Source organism: Micropterus salmoides, unplaced genomic scaffold (genome assembly GCF_014851395.1).
Source record: "Micropterus salmoides isolate LMB-PRFRI ecotype aquatic unplaced genomic scaffold, ASM1485139v1 Ms_hic_scaffold_11, whole genome shotgun sequence".
Lineage (NCBI taxonomy): Eukaryota > Metazoa > Chordata > Actinopteri > Centrarchiformes > Centrarchidae > Micropterus > Micropterus salmoides.
In genome coordinates, this window is record NW_024040152.1 from 35,723,326 (window position 1) to 35,746,501 (window position 23,176).

At 43.8% G+C, this 23,176-nt stretch overlaps 1 protein-coding gene across 1 annotated transcript; it reads left to right on the forward strand.

Annotated features, from left to right (window-relative positions):
* The first annotated feature begins 12,071 nt into the window (after positions 1 to 12,071).
* Positions 12,072 to 22,795, forward strand: LOC119898217. Its single transcript, XM_038712403.1, has 6 exons — positions 12,072 to 12,226; positions 12,435 to 12,806; positions 14,023 to 14,283; positions 14,715 to 14,817; positions 20,731 to 20,784; positions 22,505 to 22,795. The coding sequence occupies exons 1-5, from the start codon at positions 12,175 to 12,177 to the stop codon at positions 20,765 to 20,767; spliced, it is 825 nt and encodes a 274-aa protein (XP_038568331.1). The 5' UTR covers positions 12,072 to 12,174; the 3' UTR covers positions 20,768 to 20,784; positions 22,505 to 22,795.
* Positions 22,796 to 23,176: the final 381 nt, after the last annotated feature.

Genomic DNA, 23,176 nt, shown 5'->3' on the forward strand with positions numbered 1-23,176 from the left:
AGTGTGAAGGAGTCACTCTGGGCTCTGAGGACAACATTTCATTTCACAATCCATTCATGGAGAAAATAATCAGCTGATTGATCCAGAATAAAAAGAATCATCAGCTGCAGTCTGAAACTGATCAGTTCAGCAGCAACATCCTGCTGCACTTTAAAGAGGAGGAATAATACTTATTTTACATTTCACTGCTTCGAGTACTTTTACTTTTAATACTTTGAGTGCATTTTCCTGATTATACGTACAAACTTTTACTTGAGGAACATTTTAATGCAGTATTCTTACCACAGAGAGAATCACCTTCAGCCAGCAGACAGCGACGTTTTACAAGTGAAGTTATCTCATTTGGGTTCCTGCAGAACTCTCTCTCTCAGTCTGATGACCTTCTGTTATCGCAGCAGGTAATGTGTCTGTTGATTAATGTTGCAACAAAGATTTTATTTGTCTGATGAAGCTAAAATACAGTTATGGTCACGATGAATTACCAACGACGATGATTTGCACAAAACAAGCCTCCTCTTTTCAGCAGCCTGAATCACCTGTGAGCTGATTGTCACTGCAGAAAGAAAAACAAAAAGATTCTGTTAAGGGTCAAAACAACCGACCAAATCCCTCATTCCAAACAGCAGCAGCAGAAACAGTGAGAATTCAGTCCTTTTAAGGGCAAGTTACCTCCAAAATGACACATTATAGATTACTAGTTCATTTGAGAGCAGTTAGTTATATTACAATATTTCTGTCTCTGTCTCACTACTGTTATTCTGATGGTAAGCTGTGCTGCAGAGGTCGGTTGATGTGCAGAGTTATGTCTCCATTAAGAAAGACGCTCGAGGTACGGCAGCGTAACGTCACTGATTATTTGAATCTCTGAATCTCCGCCTCTCTGATCAGGAAAATAATTAGTTAAAGCACAAACACACAGCCTATAGAAATCTATTCACCCATGATCCATCGGGGGAGCTGCCGTCTGGTTAAGAGGAGCCGAGCTCCCTGTAGTTTGCCCGATGGCAGCTGGGACCCTGTACGCAGGATAAGCGGTTGATGATGGATGGATGGACTTTTTTATATTACTGCGTTACAGCAAAAAGCAAAACATTACTGTAATTGCGTTTCTCTTGCAACGCGTTACTCTCCACACCGGTTGGGGTACGTCAGGAGAAAAGGTTGGAGCCACTGCAGCAGACAGTTGATCCCGGGAGTCCTGCTGAACTGTCACAGACCACTTCCTGCTCCCTGTCACCAGGGGGCGCTCTCTGCTCATTCCTCCCATCAGGCTGCCTCCCCGTCACAGCTTCACCTCCTCTCTCATCCCTCCATTCTGATTTTTACAAACATATTAAGAGTTTACATTAAATGTCCCTGTTGTCCAGTCACAGGTTCTTCTTCCTCCTCAGTAAAGTGCAGCAGGATGTTGAGCTGCAGCTCCTTCTCAGCTCATCAGTTTCAGACTGCAGCTGATGAGTCTTCCTGATTATTTCCTCCATCAATCGTTTGGTTTGTAAAGATTCTGCCGCCACACTTACCCAGAGCCCAAAGAGACGCCTTTGGAGCAACTGGGTGTCTTGCTCAGAGACACATTGGTGTCACATTGGGAATTGAATCTCTCTCACATCAAAGACATGTGTCTTATCCACGGCGCCGTCGCCACCTTCACAGCACTCGTTGTGTCAAAGCTCCACGTTACTAACAAACATCGCACTTATTACAGTCGCTCAGAGGAACATGTGGACGTTTGTTCCACCGTCAGTTTGGATCCACTGTTGTGAAGCTGCTGCAGAATGTGGGTCACAGTTTGGATCCAGATTGTTGTCCTCCAGCGGAGTGGTGGACTCTGATGATCCACAACAACCGGGAGAGAAAAGTCCAGCACACTTTGATCCCAGAAAGTCTGTTCTCGTCTTCAGCTGCAGTTTGAAGCGCACGAGGATTTGAAACCTGCCGTCTGGAACTAAATCACCTGCTCTGTGTCCTGCGTGTCCAGGGGGGGCCCCTGAAGTCCAACTGGCCCCGAGGCCAGAGCCTTAGTTCAGGGTGCCACCTACAGGGGAACCAGGGGCAGCTTGGTTCCTCTTAATAAGACATGAGCTCCCCTAAAATCATGGGGGGGGGCGTCTCAATTGTTTTTTCATCATGGATGTAAATGCTCCGTATTTTGTAGAGCACCTTTCTAGTCTTTTCAACCACTCAAAGCACTTTTACACTACATCTGCATTCACCAGTCACACACATTCATACACTGGCAGAACAGCCGCCAGGGGCAATTCGGGGTTCACTATCTTGCCCAAGGACACGTCGACATGCGGCCTGGAGGAGCCGGGATTGAATCGCCGACCTTCCGATTAACGGGCAACCCGCTCTACCTCCTGTGGCTCCGGATCATGCTTTCAGTTAGGCTGTGGTTGTTGCATGAGGGTGATTCACCGTTAATTCCCTTCAGCAAAGAAAGCGGCGTGCGTGCTGTTCCTGTCATCACCATCGAAGCAACATCATAAAGTCACTTTAACTCGGGCCGAGCCGCCATGATGGATTGAGCAGGATGTAACTTCCCTTAATGACGGCTCACGGTGGGGGGGGGGGCTTGGACAGCTCTCATCACTCAGTTCTCTGGATCTTTATGCCCCCCTCCTTTAAAAAAGAGTGAGCTCCCCTGAAACCATGGTACAGATCTCCTTTTTATTTTGTCGACAGTATTTCTATTGTTGGTACTTTATACTGCGACTGAATACTTCTCTTCTGGATGTCTCCAGGATTTAAGGAATAAAGTTTGGAAGCTTTAAATCACATTTGTACACATTTTTTGTTTGTGTCTTTGTTTGTATGTGACGCCCTGCAGGGTCAGGAGTGGGTGTGGCCTCTCTCTCTGGGCACCTGGGCTAACTGCCCTGTAGGCTGTTTGTAACTCTGTCTTCTCATTCTGCTGAGGTCGCTGCTGTCGCCGCCGGGTCAGACCTCCCTGCGACTGGCTCCCCCTTTAGTTTTCTTTACTTTCATTCATACATTCATGCAACCATCATCCTGCACAGACACTACGGAAACCACAGACTACGTACTTCATACTTCAGATATGTTAGTTTGAAAAACCTTTTAATTGGTTCATTTTGGTTTAAATAAACATATCTTGTTTATGGAGTGTCTCCCTTTTGTTGTGGCCTTCTGAGCCAGGTCATACCAGGTAAAATAAAAAAAGTCCAAAGAGAGAGATAATGTTTTAAAGTAGTATTTTGTATTATACCAAACAAAGAATGTATAAAAGTAAAATGATGGACAAGAGATTTCAAAATAAACAAATCCAGGAATAAGAGAGAGAGCTAGCTGGCTGTCATCAAGCCAGCTAGCTGGACTTACCTGTTCGTTGGTCCTTGAAGGTCGGCTGTGTTGAAGTCGGAGGAAATTCACGACGGGAAATGTACGCAAGCGATTTGAAGGTTTTTTTGTTGGTTTCGGAGTTTTGTTTGAAGTATTTTTGGTTTCTTGAACACAGACAAACACACATAGACACATTTATCACGTACCTCAGACGGGCTGAGCTGAGGTTTGAACCCACGTCTCCAGGTCGGCGTCCTTCCCCACTGGACCATCTTCAGTACTGATGAAGCCCAACAACCAGAGAGAGGAAGAAGATCAGACTGAGGGAGGAACCTGCAGAAGATCCACCTCCATCAGTCTGGAGAGGAAACTCTGGATGATGGACTTCCTGGCTTTGGAGCTTCTAATCATTTGGTTGGTGAAGCAGATGTTTTGGCAGCATACATAAAGTCAGTGACTTAAGGTTTAGGTACTAACATGTCTGATGGTTGTTTAACATGAACGCAGCTAGTACTTCCGGTCTGTACTACGTTTTGTCACTTTTTCTGAAAGCGTTAGTATTGGACGCCCTGAGATGAGAACGGTCTCTTTCCTGGGAGGATCAAAGAGGCAAACGAGTGTAAGCTGTCCAAGTACCAGGAGCTGGTGGACCAGTGCCGGAGGAGACGCCGGAAGGCTCGCTGTGAGCCCATTGAAGCAGGGTGTAGAGGTTCTGCTGCCCGCTCTTTGTGCAAAGTCTGAACCCCACTGGGGCATCACTGGGGCTACAAAGAGCAAAGCCATCAAGGTCACCGTGGAGGCTGCAGAGAGGGCCTCCAGGTGGTTCTGGATCCGGATGCTGCTGGGACACAAGCCAGGGTCGGGTTAGCCCCAGCTGGCTCATCTGCGGGAGGGGGTATGATGCTGTGAGACCCAAAACACCTGAGGACCAGAATGCAGCTCTTTCAGTCTAAAGCTGCAGTTTTTATATTTAAACCCTCTGAAGCTCCAGCGTTAGAACAGCGGCTTTGAATCGCTCTGCAGGAGAAGCACTTAGGGGACCTGATAATCTGGATCCATCTGGATCCAAGGTGGAAGGACTGAATCCCAGCTTCCCTCTTTGGAAACACGTCCATGTTGTGATGATGGTTCAACATGCAAATCTGTAACATCGAACACTTGTGAAGTTGCTGCTCCACCTGAGAACGAACATTTCAGGGAGGAAGTGAGAACCAGGAGGACTTGGTCCAGTTTCCTTTGTAAGAAATTAAACCAGAGCTGAATATCTTTGCATCTCCTGTCAGCTGTGTTATTTTAAATGATCAGAATTATGAACATAAACTAAACTCATGTTATCCTGCAGGTGGACTTGAACCCAGATCCTTGAGAGGGAAGATAGGAACACTATCCATTAGTCACAGAGAAGATCATATTCACACCACTCAGTCCCGACACCATCTGCAATGATTCACTTCAGAGTGCCAGATGTCAGTTTAAAAAAAATGTTGATTTAAATCTGGAATTATTTTGAATAAATTATTAATTTTAATTTTTCACTTCTATAAAAACTTTTTTTTACATTTTGCAAATCAAAGCAATTTTTTTCACCTTCAAATCTTAGTTTTTCAGTTTCAGATCAGTTTTTTTTAGTTCCAGACTTTTGGCCCTGATTTTGCGAAGGGGGCGTGGCTTCAACTGAGAGGGGCGTGGAATTATGAGTGACACCCTAACAAAGAAGGCAGAAGACTCTCCTCAGTCGTGTTGCCTCGGTTTGCTTTTGGTCTAAAGTGCACCCTCTAGTGGCCTAGTGCACTGTGTTGTCAGGGCGGTGATGTTTTTATGAATGAGCAACGCAGGCTTGGGGAGTGGCTCCCTCTGTTTCCTCAAACTGGTCAACACAAGAGGTCAAGCTGCTTTACACAATACGAGTTACCAGCATAAGACATGTAACAGCATATAGACAAACAGATGTAATTATATTTGTCATAAAATATCTGACAGTGGAAGGTTTGAGCTGCTAAACCAACACAGTCTCACTCCCTACTCGTCAAATGTCTGACACATGGTCAAGGCCCTTTGTCGTCGCTTTTTAAAGGCTTGGGTAGCCCTTTTGCATCAATTATTGACGTTTAGGGATCCACAGTCAAGTTAGCAACGCTTAGCAACAATAAATATGCAATATCCAAGTTACACTTTCAAGATAAAACGTAACGTTTCGATACATTGCCATGTTGAAACGCGCATAATTAAAGTCGTGAAACGTTGCAGTTCGTTAGGTTTAGGCACAGAAAGTACTTGGTTGGGTTTAGGCAACAAAACTACTTGGTTAAGGTTAGGAAAAGATCATGGTTTGGGTTAAAATAGCTATGTATGTCAATTAAGACTTAAGTTAACTAACGTTAAAGTCAATTTACTTCACTCGCCTAAATAAAAACATTTAATGTTTTGTTTTGCACGGGACACAAACCCTGTTCTCCTGCTTCAAGGTCCGGGTTCTGGCCCTCTATCCACCCCAATCACCTCCTTACTTCGTCTTTTCTCTTAAATATCATACTTGCCTTTACCATCAAAAACTGACACCACAGGGCTTCCCTCAATACGTCGAACTATGACGTCAAAGGGATCCCTAGTGCGTCACAAACTGACGATTATGGCTCTTGACCAAGCGTCCATATGTGACGACTTGGGAGTGAGACCGGGTTGGCTAAACATACAAACTCACTGAACAGGTATCATCAATGTTGATTAAAAAGCTAAAGGACACCAGGACTAATCAGCAGTTTCAATACAACTAATCATTCTAATAAAAACAACTACTATAATAATGATAAACATTAAAATAACAATAATGGCAATACTAATACTGATACAGATTAATAATACAAACAAGAATGAGTAGAATCAGTGCTGTTTTGTCAGTCCTTCAAGGATTACAAAGATATAAAACTTTCACAGCAACTTAAACAGCAATCAAAACACAGCGACAACAATATGCAAAGTGCTTTTGTGAGCAGAAATATGTACAGATTGAAATGTCTGCTGAGAAGGCTTCTGGGGTCTGGCACTGAGTGCACACAACCTCACCTACAGCTACAGTAAAAACACAGCAACAAAATGCAAAGTGCAAGTGTGGATTGAAATATGTACAGGTGGAAATGCCTGCTCAGACGGCCGGGGGGTCTGGGACTGAAGGCTCAAAACCTCGTCCACAGCCTTTTTAAAGTCTGCGAAGGTTTCAAAAGTCTGGCCAGAAAGTTCACTGGAGGTGGATGATTGAGATTTTTCACAGTAAGTTTTTTTCCTTGTGTCCTTGAGTGGATTGTCCACACAGCGCACAGGCGTACAGTCTCACTGCGCGGTGAGATCATCGATCTAGACTGTTGGGGGAGTGAAACAGATGCTTGCACCTGGGGAACAGCTAGAAAACATGTAAAGGCAGGTGCTGTGGGCTGCCTGAACGTGCAGGTGGGCTGGAGTCCTGCTGCCGTGGTTTGGATCGGTTGATTTTCAGGATGGGAATCCTGAGTTTGCTGAGGTCAGTGTCATCCACGTCACTCTCTGCTGCACACGCTGGTACATTTCGGTGATCTTCTGTGGCGATCCTCGAGCCAGTGCGCCACAGTCAATGTTTAATGATGCAGTACATCAGCCGGTTCTTTCTGGAGTCCAGCAGGTGGGCGGCTGAGTAACGCTTGCTGAACTTCAAGTTTTGCACCAAAGACGACTCAGACGGCTGACCTTTGGTGCGGCCGAACAGAGCGTTACCCCAGCGTGCTGAGTAGAGGCTGTCAAACTGCTGGATGCTGCGGTCGTGGAGGTCCAGCTTGTTCCAGGCGCTGACGACTCTCTGTCTTGTAGAGTCACTGAGAGCAAGCTTTCCCTCCTCCAAGGCAATCTCAACTCTGCTCAGCTCCTCTACGTGTTGGTACCCGGGGAGATGATTTGGACCGCACACATCCTCTACACCGGGATCCAGCTCAGGAGCCACAACCTGGTCGGTAAGACGCAGATTCCTCCTCAGCGGAGTCTCGCTGTCAGAGTTGTAGCCCGCATCTTCCTCCAGGGATTCTTCCTGGTCAGCAACCACCTCATCATCATCATCTTCATCCTCGGCCGCTCGAAGCGTCTCTCTGGCCTGAGCGTAATGGTCAGGAGCACGGAAAGGTTCTGACGACTGGGAGAACAGATACTCCAAACCAATTCGCTCTCCACCAGCAGGAACAGGTGGTCGGTAATTTACCTCCTCCGGCTCGCCGAAAAACTCCTGGCACCTCTGGCTGAGGCGACAGAGGAGACACGTACACCATGTGCTTCCTTCCTTAGTGTCCTTTGACATTGGCAGACTCCCTGTCTGAGTTCCAGCGTGCGATGCCGCTGAGAAGATAGACCTGGAAGGGGACAGCTGCACAGTGGGGCCCCGGTCTCATGCTGGGCAGGAAGGAGTGGAAGCTCTCCAGGCTGTTGCTGCCTCTCACAGTCCTGTAGTAAAGCAGGCACACGCCGTTACGGGTGACATACTTGGTGATGGTGTACATGTTTCTTCCTGGAGGATCCTGAATGCACTCCAGGTGTTTCTGCTGGTTTTCCCAGACCCGGTCAATGGCTGCTGCGTCCTTCAACAGATGGATCTGGTTCTCGTCCATTCCAGCCGCTCTCTTCAGGATGTCGATGGCACTCTGCACGCGGACAAAGGTCTCCTGGGCTCCAACCGTCATCCTCCTGACGTAATGCTTCAGATCAGATTTGCCGACGTGCATTTCAATGATTTGACCGTCAGACAGGGAAGCATATTTGGTCGGGTGTCCTGCACGCATGGCTTGAATAAGCAGCGCCATGTCGTCCTTGTTATACACGAACACAGCAGCAGACTTGAAGAGAGCGTATTTTGGATGGTGATCTGTTCGGAGAGCCGCGTTAAACCTGGTTATCCAGTGAAAGATGTCGAGCCGCACCATCATGCCGCTGTCGGCCCACTCACTGAACAGCTGCTCCAAAGATGAGACACCGTGCACACGACAGCAGCCGCGGTCCACGTACATCAGTTCAGGAGGGGCCTCATTTGCTCTCCTATATCTCGCCATGAGGCCATTGTCATCAGATCTGCCATTCTTGCAGATCTGATGACATACACAGAACAAAGTGACTGTTATAGCTGCGAGCCTCCTCACTTTGTGCAACACACTGTCACATGTTGTCATATATTTTTTTACAGTTTATACAGCCGAGGAATGCCCCTTAAAAAGCGATACAATAAGAGTATATAACGGCCTGCCGTGAGCTATTGCTTTATTACTGTTGTCGATTAATTATTAATTATGAAATGATATGACGCACATCGAGACAGCAGAAACAATGTTGGAGGTAAACACTGAAGTTTGTTTGGCAATAAAGCTTATTTTAAACAGAACTTTTAGTTTCTAAACTGTATTCAAAATAAATGACCATTGCAGCCAAACGTCATCTTCAGTACACACTTTAGTTCAATTCAGTGAAACATGTTCCCCTTCAAAAGACTGAGTCAAATGACCTTCCTGGTGGAGTCGTACTTAAGGACTTTGCCAAACGTGGACATGATCTCGATGTTCTCTGTTTCAGCGAGGAGGAAGGAAGCACTTCCTCAGCAGCTTTGGGGACGGCAGCTCCCTCCTTGGTGGCGGATGCTGAAACTGATGGCTGAGAGTCCCTGTAAGCAGAAACACTGATGTTCACACACACAGAGATACAAACTCCTGAAGGGAAATCTCTGAGCCTTTGGATCAGACTGCGCATCTCTCAACACCATGTGCACTATCTGAGATTTTTATTTTTTCATTTCCAGGAATCTAATGGGCTCAGTGCTACCAGCAGTATTCATCAACTAGTTAACTTCGTTAACTTCTCCTGCCCAGTTTGAATCTTCTGAGGGCGCCGACAGAGCTCCCTCATTCCTGTTGTCTTCTGTTTACCCGATTAAAACGACCTATTTCTTAAATCTGACAAAGCATTCACGTTTTTACACAGTCTGCGACTATGCACTGGAAACCGGGTTTATTGAGCTGTTTATTGAGGGTGGTGTAGAGGTCTTTTCTGTGCAGATACTCCTCACAGTGGCTTTCCTGGACCTGCCTCCACACCTTGGTCATGGTGTTGCCCTCATCAGCCAGACCACCTGCTTGTCCACAGCACAATCGTGTGATGCCGGTGAAACTCAGATTAAATGCTCTCTAGTATAACATTTAATTAGAAATGATGCAAAGACTCACATTAGTGTTAAGAGGGCAGGGAACGCGGCTCGGTGAGCTGGGCTGAGCTGGTTAATTATGGCTGCTTCCCACGCCACAAAGCGACCGATGACATGTTGCTCAGACTCCTTAGCAGCTTTCCTGCACGCGTTACAGGCCAGGACCTCTGTCAGCATGGAGTACCAGCCGGACACGTGGCAGATCTGTCTGACCGTGTTGGAGTAGCCACAGCGGTACAGAAAGCCTCCTGAGCCATCTTCCTCTCATGGTCACTCCCAGCCTGAGGGTCAGCTTGGAGGTGCTTGTGAAGGCTTTACCACTGCCACATTTCCTGGAATGTGAAGGACCTGAAGCGGTCAACGTTGATCTCGAGGTGGCAGGAGACTGGAGGAAACAACTGCACGGATTTGAGCAGGTAATCCTTCACCCTCTCATCGCTGATTCCAGCTTTCCTGTCTGGTTGACGGCTCTCTTTGATATGGCAGTCCGGGATGCTAAAATATAAAACATGATATTCAATATAAGAAAAGACAAACTGTACAAAGTTTGATTGATTGTTTAGTGAAACATACTCACTATTTAACGTATCCTACATCATTTTCCACCAGCCACTTGAAGCTTTTGCCATTGTACTTTGTACAAAGTAATAATTAGCTGACCAAAAAACTGCTTCTCTGTCGGAGTTGCCGTGATTATCTGGCATTTCCTTTTAGCTGCAGATTTAAGACATCAGAAGTGTTGTTATAACTATAAAATAACAATAGAAGAATTCTAGTGCACATGGACATGTGACCGTATGTTGGTCGTGCGTCTTGGACACCTATGCTGATATAGTACCTTCCTCAATAGCCGTCTTGGGATCCCTCAGCCTGCTGTCGTCATACGTTTGGGATGTTTTTGACGACTGGCATGCCCTGGCCTCCTTTGTTGCCTTAAGAAGACGTTGTTGCCTATCCTGTGGCACACTTGTGTCCAGAATACACAAGACAGGCATCAACAGATCCATTCCAGGTTTCTTAGCTGAAAAACATTAAACTCTTAAAGTGTTATGATTATGTAATGACACACGCTGGAAGAAAATTCTTTAGAATTGGCATGAGGAAACACAGGTGGTAATGATGAAGACGGTGAAGATGAATATTCCAGTCTTCCCCTGTGACTCACCTGCTGAATGACGAGCTGTCTTAAACTCCATCCTCTGTCCTCACTCTCTGTAAGAACATGTTAGGCCAGTTAAAGAGGGCTTACTTAAATGTGCATACTTTTTTCTAGCTCACACATACAGCCAGTGGGGTTCTGAAACTCTTTTACAAGGGTGAGAAAGACGTTTAGAAGCCAGGTGACACGTTTTGGTGGTACAATGGAGAATGCTTGTGTTATTATTTGAAAAGACTTTTAAACATCATATGTTTACTCAAACACTATCCCAGCTGCAAAACGGGGCTCCTCATCGCGACTGATCAATATGGCAAAGAGCATCTGCTCATAGAGGGCCCTAGAAATGGTTTTAGAAGAGAGACAAGTTTGGAAAGATGATGAAGAGTTTCCCTCAAATCTGGCGACAGGGAGTTTGAAGAAGAGGGGGGCTCGTATGTGTTGCGCAGACCGGCATTAATATGTGTTCAATGGGGCTGATTTACCATAAATACTGTTCGAAGTGGAGTTATTTCTCTTAATCCACAGTTAACGATCAGCCACAGGACGCCGGCGGCGGGGGCAGGTGAGTTAGCTAGCTCCGAAAGCTCAGCCGCGCTGTAGACTCTCCACCAGTACACGGAGTACAATAGACGGCCCGCAATTGTCTACAGTCTAGAAGAGGATTGCACTGCGCCCGAGCCCACATCTGCAGAGGCGGACCAATAAACTGTGCCAGGTTGTGCAGTTCAGCAGAGACTTCTTCCACTTCCACAAACTACAAGCGCACCGCAGTAATCACTCGTCGTGGTGGCCAGTGCACAGGTGCGATGTGAAAGATACGAGCTCTTTACTTTGGGAGTGTATCTCACAGTAGCAAATTTTTATATCATAAGGACACGAAAAGGGAAAACGTGTCTGAAGCTCTACAAAGTTGATGTACAGGATTTTATATGACAGTTCTCAAACAAATGGTACGCTGGCCGTCAGCTCCGGCGGCCTGTTTTGACCAGTAAAGCTTCTGTGGGAGCACATTTATAAGGCTCCGTGCGGCTGCTGCTGGGTTAAGATCGACAGTCTGACAGACAAAGGTTAACAAAGACAATACACGTTAAAGGCAATAAACTTGAGCTGGGCACTGAAATGAGTGTAAAATTCAAACACCAGCTAGCAGTGTGAAGCTACTTCGTGCTAATCCTAGAGATGCTCGACTTCCAGCTTTGTCCAGTTCTAAAGACACGTTGTCCCTTTATGTGTCCCTGTGACATAAAAAATAGCTACTGTGGGATACTGTCCCAAAGACTGGTTCACCAGGGCCCGTTTCAGAAAGCAAAGTATTAGAGTCTGACTTCCCAGTTTCTGACCACACACAGACGAGTTTAGACATTTTGTAACAGAGAAAATTAAGGGGAAGTGACCACGTATACATTTATATCAGCCTCTGAGCTTCACAGTCAGTCGGTGTCTTTGTCAGCTCTGCTGCAGTTTGATCATTTGAACAAGAAGAAAGTTTAATCAGCTCATTAAAAACCTAAGGATGGCACTTTGGGACAAAAAGGTTCTCTGGGGCTTCCTGTTAATGCTGACAGGTAAGACATGGACTTTGTTACATTAATTTTTCTCAAACGCTACACGTCTTTACTGATATTTTTCCCATCAAACTGATCAAATCCAGAAACAAGATCATGAAGCTCTGAAACTGTTCTTCTGTTTTCTGTTTCAGTGCTGGACGACACTTTAACCGTCTCTCTCTGCATCTTCTAACTCAGCCGCCATCACTACGCTGTTTTGTTTCAGGTGCTGTGGGTCAGAGTGTGAACTATCCAGCTCCTGTTTGTGCTGTGACAGGATCGACCGTCACCCTCCTCTGCACCTTCACACCTCTGAGGTCTGTCGTTTGGGATGGAATAGAAGTTTCTACAGAGATCATCAGAGTCGTCTGGTGCCGGAACCATCAGCTTTGTCAGGGCTCTACCCCGTCTGTGTTTGACAGCAGTTCAGGAAACAACAACCCTCGTTACAAATACCTGGGAGACAAGAAGGGAAACTGCACTTTACAGATCACAGATGTGCAGAAGGAAGACGAGGCAACTCTTCGCTTCAGAATAGAGGCTGATGACATCAGAGTACATTTTACTGGACAACCAGGAGTGAACGTCACAGTCTCTGGTAAGAGCATCACATGATAAAAAACATCAGCAGCGAATATTAATAATCATTTATATTCTGTTCAAACTTTATGTAGCGCTGAGTCAGAAACAGCCTGTTCATATTCACACAGTTACAAACAGTCACAGCTAAAAGCTGCTCAGAGCAAAAAACCACAGGATCTACTGTCGGTTAAACGCCTCTCACCTCAGAGGCTGGAATGAGCGGCGAGCGCTGCTGGTTCAGACCTGCTTTACAGCAAAAATATAAACAAGATAAAAACTAAAGACTAGAAATAATTCAAAGGAAACATTTAAGTTAAGATACAGCAGAGATGGAACTTTTTTTTCTACAATTAGACCAAAGTGATCAGGGTTATTGTTCAAAAAGTACTGAAACACCCACTGAAACCATTTCACCAAGTTCTATCATGAAAACTCCAAATGAAGTTAGCAGCACTTTGTGTTTGTATAAAGTATCTGATGTGAACACATGAAAACCATCAGATGTTCATAAACAGGCTGTTAGAGAGTCCTCACGTCAGGCACTGAGCTAAATGTCAACCTAGCATTCGCTGTAAGGCTCGCCGTCAGGCGGGGGGGGCAAAGGGTACCGATGACCCCGGCCCAAGGTCCAGGGCCGAGGTGGAAATATATATAATTAATTTATAACTAACATAAGCATAATTAACTAGTTACCAGCAGGTTGCTAGTGCCGTCCAACATCAGTGATGTCATGTACTGATGTCTATTTAGTTAATTTGAGCAAACTTCCTCCTCTCCCTGCTCTGTCCACTCCCTCTCGCTGCGACGGTTGGTGATCAATCCCTCTGGCTGGACTGTTAATAAAATAAAACGCTCGTGGTTAAAGAGCTGTCAAATCCAAAGGATGCCACTGACTGAAAATAGTGAAAAACTGTTCACCAGTCCGGGCTGACGTCTAATCATCTTTTGTTTCGTCCAAACTAACAAACAAAACCCAGAGATGTTCAGTTTACTGTCAGAGAAGACAAAGAAACGCAGCGGTTATGCACATTCAGAGAATAAATTCTAATAAATTAATTTATAAAAATGTTCCAGTCGATTTACTAATCATTTCAGCTCCAAAAATAAACCACTTGATGACATCAGTGAGTGACTTTAAATGTAGATTTCAAGCTCTGACAAGTCTTAAACATCACGATGAACTGAAAAGGAATTTTTATATTGAAAATTTATTTTATATTAAATTAATTCAGATGGGACTAGAATGGAGATAAACAGCTCCAGAGGAGACGGAGAGCTGAGAAGAGGTGAAACCGTCACTCTGTACTGCACTGCACTCTGTACCTTCCACCAACTGGAGGTCACCTGGTACAGAGATGGCCACGCCCTCTCAGAGTCTGGCCCCGCCCTCCAGCTCGGCCCCCTGACCACAGAGGATTCTGGGAACTACACCTGTGGTTTAAAGACTATCAGCAGCCTCTCCCTGCCGTACAGCCTGCAGGTGGAGGAAGAAGGTTTGTTTGCTCAGTTTTTATCTGATATAATATAAATGTACTATTAACTTAAAGCAACATTACTCAGTGACCTCCACTGGCTCCCCGGGGCCTCCAGAATCAAATCCAAGTCCCTGATGCTACATACAGGGTGACTGCTGGGTCTGCATCATCTACCTGAACTCCATAATTCAAGCTCACGTTCCTTCTGGGCTGCTGTGCTCCTCCATACCAGGATATTCATGACTTTCAATACTGTCAAAAACATGCTGCTCTTTCCAGTTCTGTTTTTGTTGAGAAGTTTCTCACACTTGTTTCACCTTCAAAAATAATTCCTGACCTCTAAATTCTACTGTATTATGTGTGGACAGAGTGGGCCTTCCTGATGTTTGATCAGTTCAGACTTTGTTTGAATGTCCAACAGCTTCCTGTCTGTCTGATCTGATTCACAGGATCCAATAGTGGATCAGTTGACCCTCTGCTGATTGTTCGTCTGGTTTTCTTCACTCTGCACTCTGTGCTCATTGTCATAGTGGCATCCGTCATCATCAAAAGGTAACGTTCACCTACAAGAACCAAGTCCATGTCAGTCTGGTTTCTGCTGCTTCCTGTATTCAGCACTCAGTTTCTATACGGATGGTTGCACTGCGGTTCTGCGGTTCGATCTCCAGACTGCATGTCGAAGTGTCCTTGGGCAACATACTGAACCCCAAATTGCCCCAGATGGCTGTTCCATCGGTGTATGTGTGTTAGTTTCCTTTCTTCTTGGGCTCAGTGTATGAAATGTTGTGAACGGGTGAATGTGACGTAGTGTAAAAGCGCTTTGAGTCCAGGAGAAGCCTTTCACATGGTAAAATCAGGTTATCTCTAAACCTCCTTCAGTTAAACTCATGTTAGAACTCTGATCATGTTAGGTTCAGACTCCATTGTTAGTAGGGATGGAGATCGAGACCTGGACCAAGAAGGACCTGAATCCAAGTATCTCAGACCCCAAAAATCAATAAGGTCCAAGCTTATTGATATTGCTATCGAGTCTAGTGGGTCCTACTGTGTAACATTATGTCTCAAAGAGAGACAACACTCCAGTCATTTAAAGCAAATCTGATTTAACCTGAAATGTGATGAATGAGAAAACTAATTGTGGCCAGGCTGGTGGTGGCGCTAAAAGAGGAATCACCACCAGAATCTAACTATCCGGCAACGCCACCTGGGGACTTCCACCCCAGGAAATGCTCTTTTTCTACTTTGACTAAACCTTTATACAAAGGCTACACAGGTTTATTGAAGTAAGACAGAGACGTGGCTCCAAAAGAATAACTTCTTTATTGATAATCGGTAGCTGGAAGTGCCTGAAAAGAGGATGGTGAATAATCTAAATAAATAATCAAATTGCCATGGTATATCAAAGTTTTTTTATTACAAATTTTGCAAACAAGTTTTTATTTTTAAAAAAACACACTCCCAGTTATTACTGATTATTGGACCAAAGTGGGCCAGGGCCAGCTGTGGGGAGGCAGTCTAACTAAGGGTGTGCTCCAGGGGTGCACCAGCTTACCCACCGCATGTGCTCACTGCAATCGATGGTCACTGCAAACCGGTTCAGTGCAAATCGTGTCACTACCAAATCGTGCCCCAGTGCCGTTAATACTACAATCAGTGAGGGAACCCACACTAGCGTGCCTAGCCTCCACCAAAAGCCTAGCACCACTGAAAAGAACAAAACAAGTTAAATAAAACACAATGGACCAGTTGGTTATATCTAAAATATAAGCATAGTCAACTAGGGGAGTGCCGGTTGGAGGCACTACAGGCAGAGTGTACCAGCAGCAATGGTTAAAATCCTAATTTTACAAAGGCAAAACAGCAGCTGACCCCTACAATTAAAGACACATACATATTAACAGATTTATAAAAGCAAATAACAGTTACCTCAGGTATTTATCATACTCCACTTGTTGCTCCTTAAGCTTCTGGTACCTTAGCAGACTAACATGAAAACAAATAGACAAATAAAACAAAAACAAACAAACAAAAAAAATAACAAAATAAAAATTGAAATCCTATATCCTTTCCATTAATCCTGTATCTTTCAGATATTTAATGAGGTGCTTAGATATGAACTTAAGCTTAGCTTTCTCTACAACTGCTGCTATTCTCCTCCTGGCCTCCACATGGCCTCTACACTCAACCAGCACATGCTGAATACCATTACATTTTATACAGTGTTCAGTTTGGTGTTTACCTATTTTATAAAGTGAATGGTTAAGCCCTGTGTGTCCTATTCTTAGACGGGTAGTTACGGTCTCTGTCTTCCGGCACCCACCCAGTTTTCTTCCCAGACCAACATGTTTTCTTCTCTCATCAAGGCCTCATATATTTTAAGCAATGATGTTGTAGTGGCCCCCCAGTCCCTTCCTGACAGACATCTTAAAAGGTTATTGATTTGCATTTGTCTTTGACCTTATCAGTCTTAACAGTCTGAAAACTTTGACTTGTTCGAGGGTTTGATCATAAAATTTTAAGGACACTTCTTTATGTCTTCTACTACTTCTTTAAAACACATCACTTGTGTCTTTGCACCTGACACCTTAAAACCCCAGTTATTTGCACACTGTTCCACCTCCACAATTGCTGCCTCTAATGTTTTCTGAATAAATTTCAAATTTCGTCCTCTTACCCATAGGGCGCCATCGTCTGCATACAAGGACTTCCCAATACTTCTTTCCACTTTTTCCAAAATATTATTGATCATGATGTTAAATAGTACTGGACTACACACACTGCCTTATGGAGTACCATTTTCAACTTGGAGTCTTGAATATTCTGTGCCCACCCTGACCTCTATTGCCCTGCCAAATAAAAAGTCCAACACCCAGTCATACAGTCTACCACCTACACCTAATTTATTTAATTTAATAAGTAACCCTTCCTTCCATAACATATCATATGCTTTTTCAATATCAAAAAAAGACAGCTACCACAACCTCCCCATTTGTCTGAGCTTTTTTGATTTCAGATTCCAAACATAAAATAGAGTCCATTGTATTTCTCCCTTTCCGAAACCCACTTTGATGTGGTGAGTACAGATCTCTGCTTTCTAGAAAGAATGTTAATCTGTCTGTTATCATATGTTCCATGGTTTTCCCCAACTGTGACGTGAGTGCTATTGGTCTGTAACTTGAGGGGTCTGATGGATCTTTCCCAGGTTTTACTATTGGTACTATGATTGATTGTTTCCATGCTATTGGTATTTTGCCTGTTTCCCAAATCTGGTTAAATAATCTTAAAACTACAGGAAGTGCACTATCTTCCAAGTGAGCTAACATGCTATAACAGATGTTATCCTTCCCTGGAGATGATTGTCTTGTCTTTGAGATAGCCCTCCTTAACTCAAATAAGCTAAATGGTACATCTAAATCATCAGTTGTTGTGCTCTTCTGTATATTGACACCTGGGTTCATGGCAAGAGTGTTGTCTCTGCACTTTCTGGCTTCGACTAATAAATTATCTGAACTGTTTACTTTAACTAATGTTTCTGCCAACATTTCTACCTTCTCCACATTACTGATTGCTGTTTTATTGCCACTTATTAAGACTGGTATTATATAACTCCTTCTGATTCCACTCATTTTTCTAACCATTCCCCATTTATCAGCCAGTGATCTTATTGCAGTAATCCCTCCAGTATGCACGTTTTGTTGCTCTTATAGTCTTCCGGACTATGGTATGTGATCTTTTGTAATTAATTAATGTCTCTAGTGAATGATGTTTAACTGCCTAAATGCCTTGTTTCTTCTTTTAATAGCTTTGCTACATTTTACATCCCACCATGGTCCATTCTTTTTCACTCTGCTCCCTGTACTTCTTGGTATCGTTTCCTCTGCTGCATTTATAATGACTCCCACCAACTTTTTATTAAATTGGTCCCCATCTGATAAATCTTCTCTGATAAAAACTTATTTTTACATAATTTTTAAATGTGTCCCAATCTGCTCCATCTAATTTCCACCTTTTTATTCTTGGGTTTTCCTCATGATGTATCTCTACTCTATTATCGGGTAGTGATCACTACCTCCTGATGATGTATTTAACACCTCCCATGTGGTAATGCCTGCTACTCCCTGTGATACTAATGTTAAGTCAGTTGCACTTTCTGTATTTTGAACACTGTTATATCTGGTGCCACTTCCATCATTCATGCAAACTAATCCCCTATCCACAATTAATTCTTCTATGATTAATCCATTAGTATCTGTCTTTTTACTTCCCCACAGCGCACGATGTGCATTAAAATCACCGCACCAGACCACTTTATCCCGTGTTTGCCCACCTACAGTATTCAATGTGTCTATGTTTAATCTATTTCAAGGGTTATAGTAATGAATTGTTGTTAGTTCATCTCTTCCTGTCCAGCTTTTTACTACTATTGCTTCATGCTCTTTTTCTATACTCATTAAACTAAACCTTGTCCCATTTAGCACAAACGTTGCTACCCCACCACCTTTTCCATTCACCCTATCATTCCTAATTGTCTTGGTTGCTTCAGCGTATGTTATCCCTTCTGATGTTTTAATTCTCTGTATTTCTACAGCTTTCTTACTAGCCTAGGCAGACTTTCCTCATCAAAAACAATCATAACAGACAAGCTGTCACATCTTTCACCATTACGTGTTGTTTTCAGGCGTTTTGCCTCGGCTACCCGTGCTCCTACCACATTTTCATATTCGTGGGTATTCCCGAAATGACTCCTCGAACCTTCTTTGTATTATTGTTGATCTTTGCACTCGCTTACCTTCAATTTTGTTAAGCAGAACAGCCTTCCTTTGCTGATCAGTGTCCCTGCAAAAAACCATCAGTGCTCCATTTCTCATTACTCGTGCACTTTTCACATTGCCAACCAACCTGTTTATAGCTTTTGTTAAATGAACCGGGTTCCACTCTCCCTCCTGAGTCATTTTAATCATTACTTTGTACTCCTCGTTTCTACCTTCTGTTGAAGCTAGATGTTGCTCATTATCGGTTTCCTCTGAGTGAGAACTCTCATTTTGCTTACTCTTTTTCCCCCATTTCCGTTTGCTATTTCCCTTTTCCACAATTTTCCATTTTTCATTTCTGCCGCCACCTGTTTCCATTCCTAATTCACTTCCTGATCCGTCACTTCCCTCTGCCATCCTCTGTCCATTCACAGTCCGGTCGTGCCCGACCGCCCTACCATCGGCTGTCCAACCGCCAAGAGGCAGCCATGATACTACAGCTGCTTTAAATAAGCTCAGGGGTTTGATCTGGGTGGAGCTAATTTGATGCTCCAGAGGTGCATTCAAGAGCAAGGCTAAAAACCTATAAGCCTGCATAGAAAACACACACCACTACATAATGATATTTCATGATGGGCGCTGAAACGCGGTCGTTCGCCAAAGACCGTGGTGTTTATTATCAGTGTTTACTCTCTGTGTCGGCTCCTACATACGCACACAGAAATTACTCCAAAGTACTCGAGTTGACGACGGCTACGCTCGTTACTGTAAGTACGTGCAATAAAACGAGTGTAAACATGTAGAAAGCGTTATTTTTATCTGCTCTGTCCTCAGTCTCTCATCCTCTATGTTATAAAAGCACTAAGTCTTAATGTTCAGCTTAGTTTGCCATGTAGCTTCAAACTTGGCACGTTGTTACCTGCAGTGAATCACAGCAGAGGGGGAAGGACTGATGCCGTATGCAATGAGCCGTCTTCTTCTGAAAAACATGCAAACCTTGAAGACATGTTTGTTTGGTTCTTGTAGCGCCGCATGTTAGAATTGGGTTAAATTGTCGATATGATTCCGATGATGAAAAATGCCAAATCGGCCAATACTTTATGGGGTGGGGGCGGGATATGAGCCGTCCGCAGGGGAAGCAGCGAGGGTTTGTAATCAAGTGGTGACGACAACAATTCAAAATAAAATATTACAATCAATATAAATAAATTTGACGTGTCATGCGAATATGCTTACAGAAATATTTTAATGTATGTGCAATTCACCAGTGAATGTTTTGCAACAGGAGGAAGTTTTTCTCGATTGCTTAAACACATTTCTTGAAGTGATGCCTCCTTTTCTCAAAACTCTAAACACAGATCCAAAACAGATCTCAAGGTCAAAGTGAAGCACTGCCCTCAGACAGGACACACACACACACACACACACACACACACTACAACACAGTCTTACACACTGGGGAGACAAATTCAACACAGTTTTACACAAACTGGTTCTAAGTGATGTTGCTCGTGGTTCTCCCCCTCAAAAGCCTTTTAAAAGACACAACAAATGTAAATATTTGCACTATTTTTGTTCAATCAGACTTTATTTCAAACCTATTGTACTTCATTTATAAAGTAGACTTATACTATATTAATACATACATACTATATTTTAGAGTAAAGTCAGATTAAATATCTCAGATTTTGACTTTAGTTTTACATCTTTACAGGACGTGTTTGCAGGGAAGCAGCAGCAGCAAGTGCTGAAAGACGCGACGGTGCAGGTGAGTCACTGACACATCAGACAAACTTCACACCTCTTATTATATTTAACATTGAACCTCCGTGTCTTTATGGAGGGTCTGAGCGTTCAGCCCTGCTCGCCTCTTCTGACTAATTAAGGTAGCACAGAAAGAGGAACCTTGTTTCTGTCAGAGGATGATGACACTTTGGGAACATTTCTGTCATTCTGACTGTCGTAATTTCCATTTCACATCAATTTAGCTCTTTTGCAACACGTCCTGTGAGAACACACCACCCTTTCTAAAACTTCCCTGGTGACAAATACTGTGTTCTGCTGTACTTTAAAACAAATAAGGAACTGAGCTCCCTTTTACCTCTGTGGAAAGTTATCAGGCGTTACAACCAGCAGAAGTCTGAGTGACACAAAATATTAGAAAGTTCTCAACCAAAGTAAACTGCACCACTTTCCTGTCTTTTGGCCTGAATCGGGATGTCATGCGGCTCTTTATTAACACTTTCCCTCCCCTTTTCTGGTCGGCAGCGAGACTCCGTCCTTGTACTACAGCAACTAATGAAGTCTTATGAAGCTTTTTGTGTTGTACTTCGAAGCAGCGGAGATGTTCGAAGCTTCAGACGTCATCAGTCAGCTGGTATTCTTCATTAGACACAAAGAACTGACACAGGGACTTTAGGATCTTTAGGGTTTCAGTGCCGTCGACACGCGAGCGCACAGCATCGTCTGACAGATGCAATAAAGCCACCGGTGAAGATGCTGCTGAAGATGTGAGAAATGAAAGGTCAAAGGCCCGGTGCAGTGGTTCCCAGCGCGGTGCTCAAGATCCCCCAAACGGTTACAAGATAAATGTGAGGAGTGATTAGATGAAGAGGACAAAAAACACATTTCTGTTGGAAACATGATCCAAGACACATTTCTGTAATGTGTCATTGTTTATGGTTGTTTCAACAAAATATGAAAAATATGAGCCCATTTATGACTTCACAGATTCAGTAAATAAGTGTTAGATGTTTGGGGATCAAAAGTCTGGTCCTCTCTTCTCTGCACTGTTACGATCCTGTAGGGGCAGCTTTGGTTATTAGCAAATGTTGAAGATGTTCAGTAATAAGTTATTAATATTACTACTATTATTAACAAAGATTAATGATTAAAAAAATATTTGAATCGATGGCCGCTTAGGGCTTCCATAGATACCAACGTCTCACATTTACCTGCAAAAATAAGAGCAGAAAGAAAGAATTGTGGTTGGACATCAAAAAACCGTCTACTGACAAACAGTTTGCTGCCAAAACGTCCAGAGAGAACGTCAGAAACACAAGGAGGACGTCAGAGAGACACTGAGACACAGGCTGCTGCATCCCGCTCAGCTGCAGGACAGAAACAAGGTCAGCTGGTTTAAATGTGCAGGGTCAGGGTCAGGGTCAGGGTCAGGGTCAGGGTCAGGGTCAGGCTCAGGGTCAGGGTCAGGGTCAGGGTCAGTCCTGGAGGGACAAAGAAAAACCCTTGAACCAGTGTGTGAGGATCTTTCCTGTGGCGCCCCCCTCAGGACAAACTCTGAATCACAGCTCCACTCCTGCTGAGCCTCCTCAGAGTGACCTCAGTGAGGCTGTGACTCTGCAGCAGGACTTCATGGTAACTCAGGCTGACCTGAGAGCTTTCTACAGTCTGACCGCTTCTCTTCATCAGCCGCTCGTCTTCCTCTCTTCATCTCATCTGAACTGTTTGAACTCTGCTTTCTGTTTCAGCCTCCAGACTCTGTGGAGCAGCTGTGACGTCCAGACGGCCGAGGCCAGACTGTCTGACACCCTCACACCATCATGTCGGTCCCTGTTTTACAGCAGGAATGACTCTTTAAATGTTGAGTGTATTTATGTGAATGCAGCTAAAGTCCACTGTTTACCTGTTTTGGCAGTTTCAGTTTCTGGGGCCTCATGTATAAAAGACTGTGCAGCTTTCATACTAAAAGATGGCGTACTCTCAGAATTTGTATCTAAGCACAGAAAAATGTATAAATAAAATGTATAAAACCAGGCGTACACCAGTAAAGTTTTGGATTTTTCATCAGTTTTCATTTTTATTTCGTTTTGACTTTTTGATTTCAATTCCAGTTTAGTTTGAATTAGTTTTTAACATGAATTTGCTTCAGTTTAGTTTTTATTATTTGAAAATACTTAGTTTTAGTCTTTGTCGCTGCGCGATGCCAAGCTCAGTCCAGTTTAGTTTATTCACCAAACATTAAAATAAAAGTACAATCATTAGAAATCATGCAGATTTGTGAAAAGGGACGCCTTTTTTAAGCTATCTGAAGCTTGTAGGGGCCCAAACACTAAGCACATATATATATATATATATTTGAAGTATTAACACATAGTCTAAATAAATACCACAAATCTATGAAGCACATGCTACATCTACAG